Raw genomic sequence first — 13,764 nt, forward strand, 5'->3', positions numbered from 1 at the left:
GATTCAATTTCTTTAAATTTTATTTATTTGCCAATCAAAAATACTCCATATGAGTCTATTTTTAGCAATAATTTAGAGTTGAATTATTTTATTATTATATGGAGTGTTTCTTTTGAATTAGTAATAGGATATACGAACCACCAATGATTCAGTCAAAGTTTTACTTCTTGTAGACTAAAACAAAAATTATTTATCTCATCATTAAATATTAAACTACTATTTTCTTTAAATATTTTAATAGTAGTATAATATTTTACAATTATTCCAACCCTCCTATCTATATAAGTATACATAATACACCTAATCAACATTCTCTTTCATAAAATTATTCCCAATGGAAAACCAAATCATAGCAATATCCTTACTCCTCATACTCACCTTGCTAACATTACACATCCTAAAAAAATTATTCCCACAAAAAAAACTAAACCCACCGCCCGGCCCGAAACCATGGCCCGTGATAGGCAATCTCAACCTAATCGGGCCGCTCCCACACCGCTCCATCCACCAACTCTCCCTACAATACGGCCCGGTAATGCTCCTCAAATTCGGCTCCTTTCCGGTCGTCGTTGGCTCCTCAGTCGATGCAGCCAAGATCTTCCTCAAAACAATGGACCTCACCTTCGCCTCGCGCCCCAAAACCTCCGCCGGAAAATACCTCACCTACAACTACTCCGACATCACGTGGTCCGACTACGGCCCGCACTGGCGGCAGGCCCGAAAAATGTGCTTGATGGAGCTCTTCAGCGCGCGGCGGATCGACTCATACGAGTACATTCGGGCCGAAGAAACGGGCTCTCTCGTGAAGGAGATTTTCGGGCTTTCGGGCCGGGCTTTTTTGGTTAAGGATAGCTTGTCGACTCTGAGCTTGAACGTGATCAGCAGGATGGTTTTGGGGCGGCGCTATATGGACGGCAGGGAGAGCGCCGCCGTCTCGCCGGAGGAGTTCAAGAAGATGTTGGATGAGCTTTTCTTTCTTGGTGGGGTGTTTAATATTGGTGATATGATTCCGTATATCAATTTCTTGGATTTGCAAGGGTATGTGAAGAGGATGAAGGTGTTGAGCGAGAAATTCGACCGGTTTTTGGAGCGCGTGCTCAACGAGCACGAGGTGAGGAGGCAGGATGCGACGGATCACCCGAGCCGGGATATGGTCGACGTGCTTCTCGAGTTCGCTGAGGATCCGACGTTGGAGGTGAAGCTTGAGAGACACATGGTCAAAGCGTTTACTCAGGTATATATGATCATTGTCGTAGTAATTTATGAAATTCCATCTTAAAATCAATTGATGATAATTGTAGTAGTTCATTAAATAGGTGTCACTTTTGTTATTGTTATGAGTTGTGTGGTGCAACATTTTGTTTTGTTTTTTTTTTTATTTTTTATTTAGGATATGTTGGCCGGTGGGACTGAGAGTTCAGCTGTGACTGTGGAATGGGCAATGTCGGAATTGCTAAAAAAACATGAGTTTTTTAAGAAGGCGACTGAGGAGCTCGATCGAGTCATAGGTCAAAATAGGTGGGTGACGGAGAAAGATATACCTAGCCTCCCTTATGTGGAGGCCATTGTCAAGGAAATCATGAGACTGCACCCGGTGGCACCAATGTTGGTGCCCCGTCTAGCAAGGGAAGACTGTAAGGTATATTATTTATTTATTATTGTGTTTCATAAAATTGGCATTTAACTATAGTTAATGGTTGGTGTTGGTTAGTAATTATAGAAAATTCAATGAATTTGTTATTAAAATATCATATATGCAGGTGGGTGAGTATGATATCAAGAAGGGGACCCAAGTGTTTGTTAATACATGGACAATCCATAGAGATCCATCCATATGGGAAAATCCCAATGAATTTTATCCGGATAGATTTCTTCGAAAGAATATTGATGTTAAGGGACAAGATTTCGAGCTTTTGCCATTTGGATCGGGCCGAAGAATGTGCCCGGGCTATGCACTAGGCCTAAAGGTGATCCAATCAAGCTTGGCGAATCTATTGCATGGGTTCAATTGGAGTTTGCCGGGTGACATGAAGCCCGAAGAGTTGAACATGGAGGAGACTTTCGGACTTTCTACGCCAAAAAAATTCCCACTTATTACTATTGCTCAGCCTAGACTTCCACTTCACCTCTATAATTCCATGTAAATATTTGCTTCGCATTTCAGACTTATTGCAATGCATGGTGCTATAAGTTATGTGTTATAATAAAATGTTGCACTTAATTTTAATGATCCGTTTCAGGCAATTTTCCAACAACTTTCGATGACCAAAATTAGACACTATCCGAGGCAGTTTTCCGGCCCCACAGGCGCCCCGAGATGTGTGTTGACATGGTCGGCGAAAAATTGTCTTTCCATCGAGCCCATCTGGAGCTCGTTGACCATGTCGATCTATATCTTTGGGGGCCCGGGTGCCAGGCAATGAGCTCTTATATTGTGAATACGGGCTGGGTCCATTATGCTGAAAGGCCCAAATTCAGGCCCATCATCCAGATCCATTTGACAATATTTTGAAATCTTTTTGCTGCTTCATGCCAAAATTAAGAGCATGTAGTGTAGGGTCATCTTATCGACAAATCTTATCTTTGGGGTAATAAAGTGGAAAGGCATAAAAAAGCATTTCACAAATAATTGATCTCAATAATGCTGCACCTTTGGAAAGTTGTAAATCTCAATTGTGAAATCAGAATGGTTTATTTCATCTTTGAGTATTAATTAAACTGTGTAACAGATTCGTTGTATTTCTTTCATTGAAAGAGTTAAGCATGGCGGCTTACGGAGCTCTAGTTTCTCTTATGCATATCTTAGATACCCTTCACAAACATCCTTCTCCTCCCATTTCTATCGACACAAAACAAGTTGAATCTCTCACTCAAATTGTTACCTTCTTGCTGGAGTTTCTTGATGCTTATATTTCCCCTGTTGTTGTTGATGGCCGTGAAGCTGATCCATTGGAGTGTCGCATTGCTAATGCAGTTTATGCAGCTGAGGACGTTATCAAATCCCAGATTGTGGTTCAGATTGACAAACGATCACCAATCGTTGAGGGTCATGGCTTCTATCAAGATCTGCAGAAAGTGATAGAAGATATGAATTTGATCAAGAAAGAGGTGGAGAAGATTGCAGTGGAAGCTCATCTGCAACAAAAGCCAGTTGCTGCCTTGACGTCTTCTTCCACTGTGAAGGAAAACGTGATGGTGGGCTCTGAGGAAGTGTTTCTTGAAGTTTTGGATAAGCTCACTAGAGATCAACTCAACCGCCAAATCATCCTCATCACAGGGATAGGCGGAATTGGTAATTGATAGAATTTTGAATCCTATCGATCAGCAATAGAGCACTCGAACGATTACGAAGAACAAGATAAACCCTAGTTGAGGTGCGGGGGGCGATTTCCGCCAGAACCGGAGGAATGAGAACAAGTAATTAACTTTATTTCTCAATAAATGAAAATACGATAGAATTCTATTATATAGAATTCTAAACCTAACATATGTCTTGCTAATCAAGAAACATAATTAAAATAGAAGATTTCAAAAAGATATGGAAATTAAATAAAGATAACCAACACAAATAAAAGATACTAAAAAATATTGAAGATGATCTTGGGCGAGATTTGCTAGATCGAGGACCCTATCAACTCTCCCGCCGTTGAAAACCACCTTGCCCTCAAGGTGGGCCATGAGAATTAGAATAGCAATGGTCCACGTCATTGCCTTCCATGATATGAAAATGCGCCTTCTAATCCTTCTGTGATGGATTGTAATCACGAATACAAATATCCAAGCTTTTGTTGGCATGTACTCATATATCAACATCTTCCCTTCTTTCTCCATACAATCTCCCCTCAACTTAATTGAAATTATGGTTCGTAGTATGAAAATCACCAAGTGCTGCTCATAATTCGTGTACTTTTGAATTCTTTGTCCACATGCTACGGATAGCCTCTTCATCACTATTTCTTTTCCAAGAAAATTGTTGTCAAGAAACTGATATATGGCATTTGCAGCAGACTCAAACCCAAACAATGACAACTGGTGCATCTGACTGAGTACCATTTCAGCTGAATTTACAGAAAATATTTGCTCTGCTTTGAAGACTCTACTCCATTCTGAATTATCTCCTTGTTCCATTACCATCCAAGGCCAAGCAATGCATATCATAACAGATATGCGCACTGAACCAACCACCACTGAAATCATGGCATACCTCTCTGTTGGATCGTTGGCACTAGAATTTCTCTTTGTTTTTGATTGAGATAATGGTTGTATAGTCTCTGTTTTAGGAGTTGTTATGGAGGTGAGTTTTCAGGGAGAAAATGTGATACTTAGATAGATGAAAATGGTTCAACTTACAAAAGACTCTCCATCTCTACTAATTAAAGATGGAATACGAGACACCTTTTCTAGGAAATGAAAACACATACTAGAGAATTAATGACTAGTGTCATAATCAGCCAACCTACTAATGACACTCCAAACAAAAAGCATAATTAAACTTTTTCTGCTGCACATTAACTACAGTTCTCCCTCTTAATGTGCTGCTCCATGACACCAAGAAGTTCTCTGAACTTGAAAAACTTTTCCTTTGGAAGTGCTTTGGTGAAGATGTCTGCCACTTGATCTTCGGACTTGCAAAATGTGAGCTGAACTTCACCTTCTTCAATGGCTTCTCGGATGAAATGATATTTGATGTTGATGTGTCGAGTGCGGCTATGAAAAACAGGATTCTTGCTCATAGCAATTGCTGATTGGTTGTCGCAAAACAGCTCGGTAGCCTCCTTCTGCTTCATTCCAATATCGCCAAGAATCTTTCTCAGCCAATACACCTGTGATGTTGCCATAGCAGCTGCAACATATTCAGCTTCGGCAGTTGACTGTGCCACACTCTCCTGCTTCTTTGAACTCCAAGAAAACACACTTGAACCAAGAGAAAATGAGTAACCCGTAGTACTCTTCATATCATCCAAACATCCGGCCCAATCGCTATCGCAATAGCCTTGCAAATTAATTTGGGCACCTTTGACATACTTGATCCCAAAATTTGTTGTGCCTTTGATGTATCTAAGAACTCTCTTGGCTGCACCAATATGGATTTGACTTGGACTATTCATGAATCTTGACAACATACTAGAAGCAAACATAATGTCCGGTCTTGTCGCACAAAGATACAACAAACTTCCAACCATACTTCGATAGATAGAAGCATCAATCTTCTTTTCACCATCTTCTTTCTTCATTTTCTCATTCACCACCAATGGAATCAAAGTTGGGTTGCAATCACCCATTCCAAATTTTTTCAGAATATTATTTGCATACTTTATCTGACAAATAAACACCCCATCATTTTCTTGGTATATCTCCATACCCAAGAAATGATGTAGCAGCCCCATATCACTCATTTCATATCTCTTCATCATCTCAATTTTAAAATCATGTATCATCTTCTCATCATCCCCACAAAACAACAAATCATCAACATATAAAGCAACAATGAGAGTAGATGTACCCTGAGTCTTCACGTACAAAGTAGACTCACTTTTGCTCCTTTCAAATCCATGCTCAATGAAATATGCATCGATTTGGCTGTACCAAGCTCTTGATGCTTGCTTCAATCCGTACAATGCTTTCTTCAACCGATAAACTTTATCTTCGGCACCTTCGATTACAAAACCTTGAGGTTGCTCCACATAAATTTCATTGGTCAATTCTCCATTCAAGAAGGCTGATTTGATGTCAAGTTGGTATAATAACCACCCCTTTTGAGCTGCAAGAGCAATGAGCATCCGGATTGTATCCAAACGTGAAACCGGCGAAAATGTTTCGTCGTAGTCAATTCCGGGCTGTTGTGTGTAGCCTTTTGCTACAAGTCTTGCCTTGTTTCTTTGAAATGATCCATCTTCATTTACTTTAACTTTGTAGACCCATTTCACTCCAATGATTTCTTTTTCTCGTGGGCGTTCGACCAACTCCCATGTCTTGTTCTTTTCGATCACATCAATTTCTTCTTGCATAGCTTTTCTCCAAGCTTCTTGCTCCATTGCTTCATCAAAATTTTCAGGTTCTATGAGGCAAACATTGCATCTCTCATAGACATCTTGCAAGCTTTTCATTCTAGGAGCAGGACTTGATGATAATGTGGACGAACTTGGATCTGAATTGGAGCTTGAATCATTTGGGGATGAAAAGTCAGTACCTTCATCACCATCTCCCTCATCTTCGACAGTTGAAACTTGCTTTGTTTCATCAATGATTGATCCATTCTTCTGCACTTCATTTACTTCCCAATTCCAACTTGCATTTTCGTCGAATATCACATCTCGACTTGTGATAACACTTCTTGTCTTCAAGTTGTAAAGTCTATAGCCTTTGGACATGTTGCTATAGCCAACAAGTATACATTTCACACTTGTTTCATCAAGCTTTTGCCTTTTTTATTTTGGAATTTGGGCATAGCAGACTGACCCAAAAACTCTCAAATGCTTCACTGATGGCTTTCTTCCACTCCATGCTTCAGTTGGAGTTCTATCCATCACAGCTTTTGTTGGACATCGATTCAGCAAGTATACTGCTTAATGAACGGCATCTGCCCAAAAACTTTTAAGCAATCACTTGGCATGTATCATTGATTTTGCCATCTCCATCACCGTCCTATTCTTGCGTTCGGATACACCATTTTGTTGTGGTGTGTATCCAACACTTAGTTGTCTTCCAATGCCTTCTTCCTCGCAATACTTGGTGAATTGATTTGAAGTGTACTCCTTTCCATTGTCACTTCTAAGCACTTTGATGGTACGACCACTTTGATTCTCCACAAGGAGCTTGAATTTCCGAAAGACTTCAAACACTTCGGATTTTTGCTTCAAGAAGTAAACCCACGTCATACGAGTAAAATCATCAATGAAGAGAATGCAGTACCTGTTTCCACCATTAGAATTTATCGACATTGGTCCGCACACATCGGTGTGTACAAGCTCTAGAGGTTCCTTTGCTCTCCAAGCAACTCCTTTTGGAAACGGTAGTCGGTGATTCTTTCCAAGTGCGCAACCTTCACAGACATATTTTTGGCAGACCATGGACCATATTTTTGTTGTGCAGTAGCTTGAGACTATTGAAGTTCAAGTGGCCAAGTCTCAAATGCCATAACCATGATTCATCTATTACTTGAGCTTTCATTGCCATATTTTCAGCATACTTGAATGTGAGAGGAAAACTGCGACTCTTCTCCATTTGAATTTTTGCCACAATTTGCTTCGCCCCCTCTTTATCTAGTATGACACATGAATTTCCTTCGAAATGGACAGTGTATCCATGTTCAATAAGTTGTCCAACACTCAACAAATTCTGCCTCAAATCTGGTACAAGTAGCACATCACTTATGCGCTTCATCCCTTTCTTCGTGTCAATACTTATCGTCCCTTTTCCCTGGGCTTTGACAAGAGCACCATTTCCCATCTTAACTTGAGAATTTACAGATGTATCAATGCTCACAAAGATGGACTCATCGCCTGTCATGTGGTTACTACAGCCACTGTCAATGTACCACACAAATTCATCTTTTTGTTTTTTGCTTTGTGAAGCATAAAACATATATTCTTCACTCTGCCTTTCTTCCAAAAAATTTGCATACTGCTGCTGTTGTGGTTGATTGTTGGCGTAGCAATCCTTTTGAAGATGACCAAACCGACTACATTTGTGGCATTTCGGCTTGTCCTTGAACCAACAATCCTTGTACTCATGGTTACTCTTTCCACAGTGAGTACACTTCTTCCCATTTTCAGCTTTGTGAAAACCTCTACCACCATGTTTGGTTTTCTCTTGACCTCTTCCACCACCATAGGTTCCACTACGATTTTGTTGGCCACCACTAAACGAAGATTCACCAACACTTTTAACATTCAAATGCAGTTTTGATTGAAATGCACTCTCAATCGGCTTTTCCGATTGCCTTAACAGCCTTTCTTTATATGATTTCAAAGAACCTATCAACTCATGAATGCTCATTTGAGAAATGTCTTTAGTTTGCTCAATAACAGCAACTATAGCATTAAACCTTTTTGGAAGACATATCAAAATCTTTTCTATCATTCTCTGATCTGAAAGCTCTTCACCATACACTCTCATTTGATTTTTGAGCTCAATAAAACTTGAATGAAACTGATTTAAGGTTTCATTGTCTTTCATTTTTGTATTCTCAAAATCTCTTCGTAGAGTTTGGAGTTTAATGGCTCTAACCTTTTCATCTCCTCCAAATTCTTTTTGAAGAATCTCCCATGCCTCCTTTGATTTTTCAGCTCCCATGATTCGAGGGAAAATCGAATCGGCGACGGCTTGTTGGATCTTTGACAAAGCTGCAACATCTCTTTGCTTCGTCTTCTTTAACTCCTTTATTTGAGCCGCTGTAGGATTCTCGTTTGCTTCGTCGTCATAGCCTTCATCAACGAGCTCCCACAAGTCCAATGAGGCAAGTAGTGTCTTCATCTTCTTGCACCAAAACTCAAAGTTCTCTCCGGCAAAGATTGGTAGAGAAACATGTTGTGAGTTCTCCATTTTGTATGAGATACTCTACTGAAACTTGACAGCAACTATTGCTCTTCCTTTCACCTTCTTGAGGCTTTTTTTTGTTGGAGAAATCCTAGTATTTCAACTAGGCTCTGATGCCAAACTGTTGGATCGTTGGCACTAGAATTTCTCTTTGTTTTTGATTGAGATAATGGTTGTATAGTCTCTGTTTTAGGAGTTGTTATGGAGGTGAGTTTTCAGGGAGAAAATGTGATACTTAGATAGATGAAAATGATTCAACTTACAAAAGACTCTCCATCTCTACTAATTAAAGATGGAATACGAGACACCTTTTCTAGGAAATGAAAACACATGCTAGAGAATTAATGACTAGTGTCATAATCAGCCAACCTACTAATGACACTCTAAACAAAAAACATAATTAAACTTTTTCTGCTGCACATTAACTACACTCTCCTTGATATCGAAATTAGAAGACGACAAACAAATGTGAATATTGGCACCCACTCCTGAAAACCACCGCTTGTGAACACCAATGTTGTGAAACATAAAATGATTTTTATAGTAATCAGCATTCAAATAAGCTATGAAAGAATAGTTCCCCAAAAATCTGCCTCGGCACTCATCTACCCACCGAGAAGCGAACTGGTTTGCGAAATCCAGAACCTTTAGAGACAGAAGACTAATAACTTCCTCTCCCTGAGTTCCACCAGTAGCATATTGCAATATGTTCCCAGAATCCTCTTCTCCTTTGTCAACAAGCTCGAACACCTGCCACATATAGTTGAAGCCCGAATATCACAGTCCCCAAACGGTCTACAAGTCCCACAAGCATCACAACTCTGCTGCTCATCAGTCCCCCACTTCACCGTGCAATTCAAGAGCTTAAACTCCCCATCCACACCCATCACTAAGTCAATAGGTGGCTGCTTATATTCAAATGCCGTAATGGTAGTAATTTTTCTTGCTTTAGATGGTTCCTTGCTCCGATCAGCATCTTCACAAGAGGAGAGCATGGAATTACCGTGTTGAAGTCTGCTTGAGGTCTCACCGACGGAACCATCATCTGGCTCAAAAGCTCCTGGGTCAAATATGTGAACTCCATTGCCATCACCCAATTGAAGCGATGGACAGCTCCAATCAGCATCTATGTCACCGATAACGGGTTCGGTGCCGATAGTATCCACATTTGTGTTATATGTTTCCAAATTCGCATCAAACAAGACATCTTCGTCGATGCAAGAATCTGTGGCCACCTCTAGAACTGACGAATCCAAATGAATTGTTTTGTGTGTCTCATTGGGAACCTCAACATCATTGTAGACGACAAAATCGCTGGGAACACCATTATAACATCTCGGAATTTAGAACCCTAATTTTAGAGCCCTAAAATTTATTATTGATGACGTGGAGTCGAGAATGCATTTATTTCATGAGATGATATGGCCAAGTTGAGTCTAGGGTTTGCGTTGGAAGTTTGAAAAGTCAAACTTGTTTATTTTATGATGTGGCATGTGATTTATTAAATTATGAGATTATGTGGTAAATTGATTGTCTAAGTGTGAGTGAGAATATTAGAGAAAATTTCCATAAATACTAGCCTCCCAATTCTTGAGATTTTCGAACCCCCCTTGATTTTTAGAGGAGGAATTCTATTTTTCCGGATTCAATTTAATTCTTGGGATATTTATCCAAATTAAATCCAAGACCTATTTATTCCTTATTTTTTTAAAGAGGAAAATCGAGCCCCTTGTTGCCTTGGTGATTTTCGAAAATCACCTATTGTGGGAAGGAAAGAGTTATTTTATTTTAGTTAATCCCTTATTTGATTTCCTTCCATACCTAGAATTTAAATATTCTACCAAATCTTTCCATACCTCAAGAGATCTTGCCTTACCTTATTTTAGTTAATATTCAAAAATCCATACCTTATTTAAAAAGGCTACTACACGCCTCTTTTGACTCCAAGTGGGAGAATCCTTATTTTTATTTTTGCTCCGTGATATTTTATTCTACTCCGTAAAATATACCAAAACAAAGTCTTGGCTATTTTAGAAGCCTAATTTTCGAAAACTATGGGATTTGCCCTAGGATCTATTTTTGTTAATTCTTCTTCCCTACTCCACAATGTTTATTTATTTAATTGTGGAGAATAGAATCTTACCAAATATTCTAAAGATCTTATTGGACTCTATAAATAAGAGCCAAAACCCCTAACCCTAGCCCCCATATTTTCGCCCCCTACCCCATAATTTTCGCCCCCTCTCATCTTCCATTCTCCCTCAATTTTCTTCTACTATACTCCATTAATCCTTCATCCTTTGAGAAGAAATTGAAGTTTGATCCAAGAATTTTGAAGAAAAGAGTCTAATACTTAATTTCTACCGTTCGTTTTCTCTCTTAAGGTATTTCTATATTCATCTTCTTGATTCTACTCGATTCCTCTTCTTTCTAACGATTAATCGGTCTTCTTGAACCCTCATGCATCTTGGTTGAGTGAAATTGGGATAAAAGGGATGTGAGAATATGTATGTGTGTGTGTCGTGTATGTGTGTGTGGCGTGTGTGTATGTGCGATGTGTGTGTGTGTGTGTAGTGTTTGTGTAGTGTGTGTTTGATGGCTAAATATTCTTGTGTGATAAACATGATTTTGACTGATTAGTAATGATAAGATAAATCTATGGGAAAAAGGAAAAAAGTTTTGAGACATGCATGAGTAAGAGTAGTGTTGAACCTAATTTGTGATATGTGCCTATGTGATTAAAAGGTGAAACTTTGGTTGCGAAGCCGGATAACGGAAACGCGAAACTACTTGAAATCTAAGCAGTCGAGGTGGGCTTTACTCTTAAAACTCTCTTTTATGCCATGCCTATGTTTATTTATCTGTGATATTGTGCGCCTGATGCCTAGTTTGTGAGTTCGCTCCATTGGGCTATATGGTTATGGATATGATTATACGAATTCGGGTCTGAGTATGGGCCGCAAGCCCTACCAGGCTGTGTACACAAGGGGATCGGGAGCCGTCCTTGCTAGTCGGTCGGTCTCGTGGGCGAAAAGTGTGGCCACACTTTCGTCGCACCATGGAATGATTGTGATTGTTGGTTTTGTTGAGGAAAAATGGGGAGTTATTTTGACTGGCCAGTCTATGGAAAATATATTTTGTGATACTCGTGATATTCTCTTATAACTGCTTAAAACTCGAGTTCACTTGGTAAGGGTGGTATAACTTATAAATGTTTTGGCAATGAGCTCACTGAGTATTTCAAAATACTCAGCCCTGCATGTGTTTTCCTTATGTGCAGGTTGAACGATGACGAGCGGTGGCGGGTGTTGAGCATGATAATTAATTAAGATGGTTGTTATGAACTTTAAGCGTAGTTGTGTCTTCATACATAGCTATTCTTTCTCTTGGTCGCTTTTCGCTGAATTTTGATACACTTTAGGATTTGTTTTTGGGATATTTGCGTCTTGCCTTCGGTTTGAGGCCTTAGCCCTTTTCTTGTGACTTTTTTTATCTTGGATATTTTGTCGTACTCTTGAGACTCTGATCGTTATTTAAGATACCCCTTTCTCTTTCTTATTTAAGATTCTAGGTTAAGTTGTTGATTTAAATGCTCTGATGTTTCCTTTAAGTACCTTGGTCAACTCTCTTTAAATGAAACCCTAGCCTATGTTTACTTCTTTGGAATCCGTTTGGTAGCAGCCGCCGCATTTATTGTACCCTAGGAGGGCGGGCTGTTACAGTTGGTATCAGAACCTCAGTTTCTTTCCGCTCTGGACCCAAGAGTCTTTGTTCAAAATATAGGAATTTATCCTTGTACTCTTATACTAATGAACTAAATATGGAAGGCTCAACACCGCAACTCGTCCCGTTCAACCACGAAGAAAGAGGTACATTGTATTACTATGACTTATGATTGAAACTTTATGCTCTTGAAAATTTCGGTGGAAAATGTATTTCTTTGTGAAAAGCATGCCTTAGAAATTGGATACATGGTGTGATTGTGAAGCGATGCTTCCCGAATGGTGATCTGACAAGTATTGTATGCGAGTTTGTGAAATTGTGAGATGTGAAATGTGATTACTTGGCTGCTACGAAGCAACTCCTATGTGAAATATGAAGAAAATACTATGGCTTTTGGAAAATGTGATGAAGTTATGAAACAGGAGATATTATGCAGGCTAAATTCTATAAATGGGGAGTTCTACAAAAATGGTTCCACCAATAGGCTAGTTTTTTTTTTGTTTCTGCAAATGGGTGATACGTATTCTAAGAATGCGTATTTGAAATGCGCATTCCAAGAATGCGTAACTAAGGTGATTCGGCGGTCAAACCAAATAATCAGAAGTTCAAACTAAATACGCATTCTTAGAATGCGTATTTCACTTTATAAAGTTAGTCCTGAAACAGAATCGGGCAGAAGCATTCTGCCCTCTGCGGACTCCAGCCTCCTTGCCCGCGAATAGAGAGAGAGGTATACTTACCGTGGGTTGAGGGGGACCGGCGGCGGCGGCGGCAGCGGAGAGGCAGCGGCGCACGGAATTCGCAGGCAAAAAGGCTGTATTCTTCGCGCAGCTTCTGCCCGATTCTGTTCTGTTCATCAATTTATGAAGGTCAAAAACCCATTCTAAGAATGCATATCTCAAATACGCATTCTAAGAATGCGTATTTGGGATACGCATTCTTAGAATGCGTTTTTCCCCTCCCCTCCGCGTTTTCTTCTGTTTTTGGGAACAAAAAAGCGCGACTTAGATACGCATTCTTAGAATGCGTATCACCTATTTGCAGAAACAAAAAAAAAACTAGCCTATTGGTGGAACCATTTTTGTAGAACTCCCCATTTATAGAATTTAGCCATACTATGCAAATGTGTAATTGCTTTTGTTTAATAATGAGGCATGATGTATCACATATGGAGATATGATTGTGAACACGTGTTGCTTGATGTTGAGATTTGTTATTACATATTCAAACTGCAAGTTTAACTTGAAGGACGTACATGTTGATTACTTGGAAGGCGAAAATTTTAATGCATATTTGGTTGAAAATATATGATTTTGAAATTGTGAAGGCGAAGTATGACGCATGTGTAGTTGCAATTATGTGATTGTGAAATAGATGTAAATGAACTGCATGAAGTTGGAAATGCGATTTTGTGGATGATGCATTGACTAAGTGCTAATCTTTACATATATTAATATACGATGCTTGATATGCTATGGAACATCAAATGATTTATGTGGTGAA

At 39.4% G+C, this 13,764-nt stretch overlaps 3 protein-coding genes across 3 annotated transcripts; 2 read left to right on the forward strand and 1 right to left on the reverse strand.

Moving 5' to 3' along the window:
* Positions 1 to 302: 302 nt before the first annotated feature.
* Positions 303 to 2,227, forward strand: LOC125205296 (trimethyltridecatetraene synthase-like). The gene is made up of 3 exons (XM_048104136.2): positions 303 to 1,234; positions 1,391 to 1,639; positions 1,761 to 2,227. Exons 1-3 carry the CDS (start codon positions 335 to 337, stop codon positions 2,142 to 2,144), a joined length of 1,533 nt encoding a protein of 510 aa, XP_047960093.1. The 5' UTR covers positions 303 to 334; the 3' UTR covers positions 2,145 to 2,227.
* A 113-nt stretch (positions 2,228 to 2,340) lies between these two features.
* Positions 2,341 to 3,588, forward strand: LOC148922991 (uncharacterized). The gene has a single exon (XM_089059924.1). The coding sequence runs from the start codon at positions 2,764 to 2,766 to the stop codon at positions 3,298 to 3,300; it is 537 nt and encodes a 178-aa protein (XP_088916050.1). The 5' UTR covers positions 2,341 to 2,763; the 3' UTR covers positions 3,301 to 3,588.
* Positions 3,589 to 6,970: 3,382 nt separating this feature from the next.
* Positions 6,971 to 8,544, reverse strand: LOC148922992 (uncharacterized). The gene is made up of 2 exons (XM_089060817.1): positions 7,159 to 8,544; positions 6,971 to 7,102 (listed from the first exon to the last, which is right to left on the reverse strand). Exons 1-2 carry the CDS (start codon positions 8,542 to 8,544, stop codon positions 6,971 to 6,973), a joined length of 1,518 nt encoding a protein of 505 aa, XP_088916943.1.
* Positions 8,545 to 13,764: the final 5,220 nt, after the last annotated feature.

The sequence above is a fragment of the Salvia hispanica genome, chromosome 6 (genome assembly GCF_029641045.1).
Source record: "Salvia hispanica isolate PSC_SH4W2 chromosome 6, Shi_PSC_v1, whole genome shotgun sequence".
Classification (NCBI taxonomy): Eukaryota; Viridiplantae; Streptophyta; class Magnoliopsida; order Lamiales; family Lamiaceae; genus Salvia; species Salvia hispanica.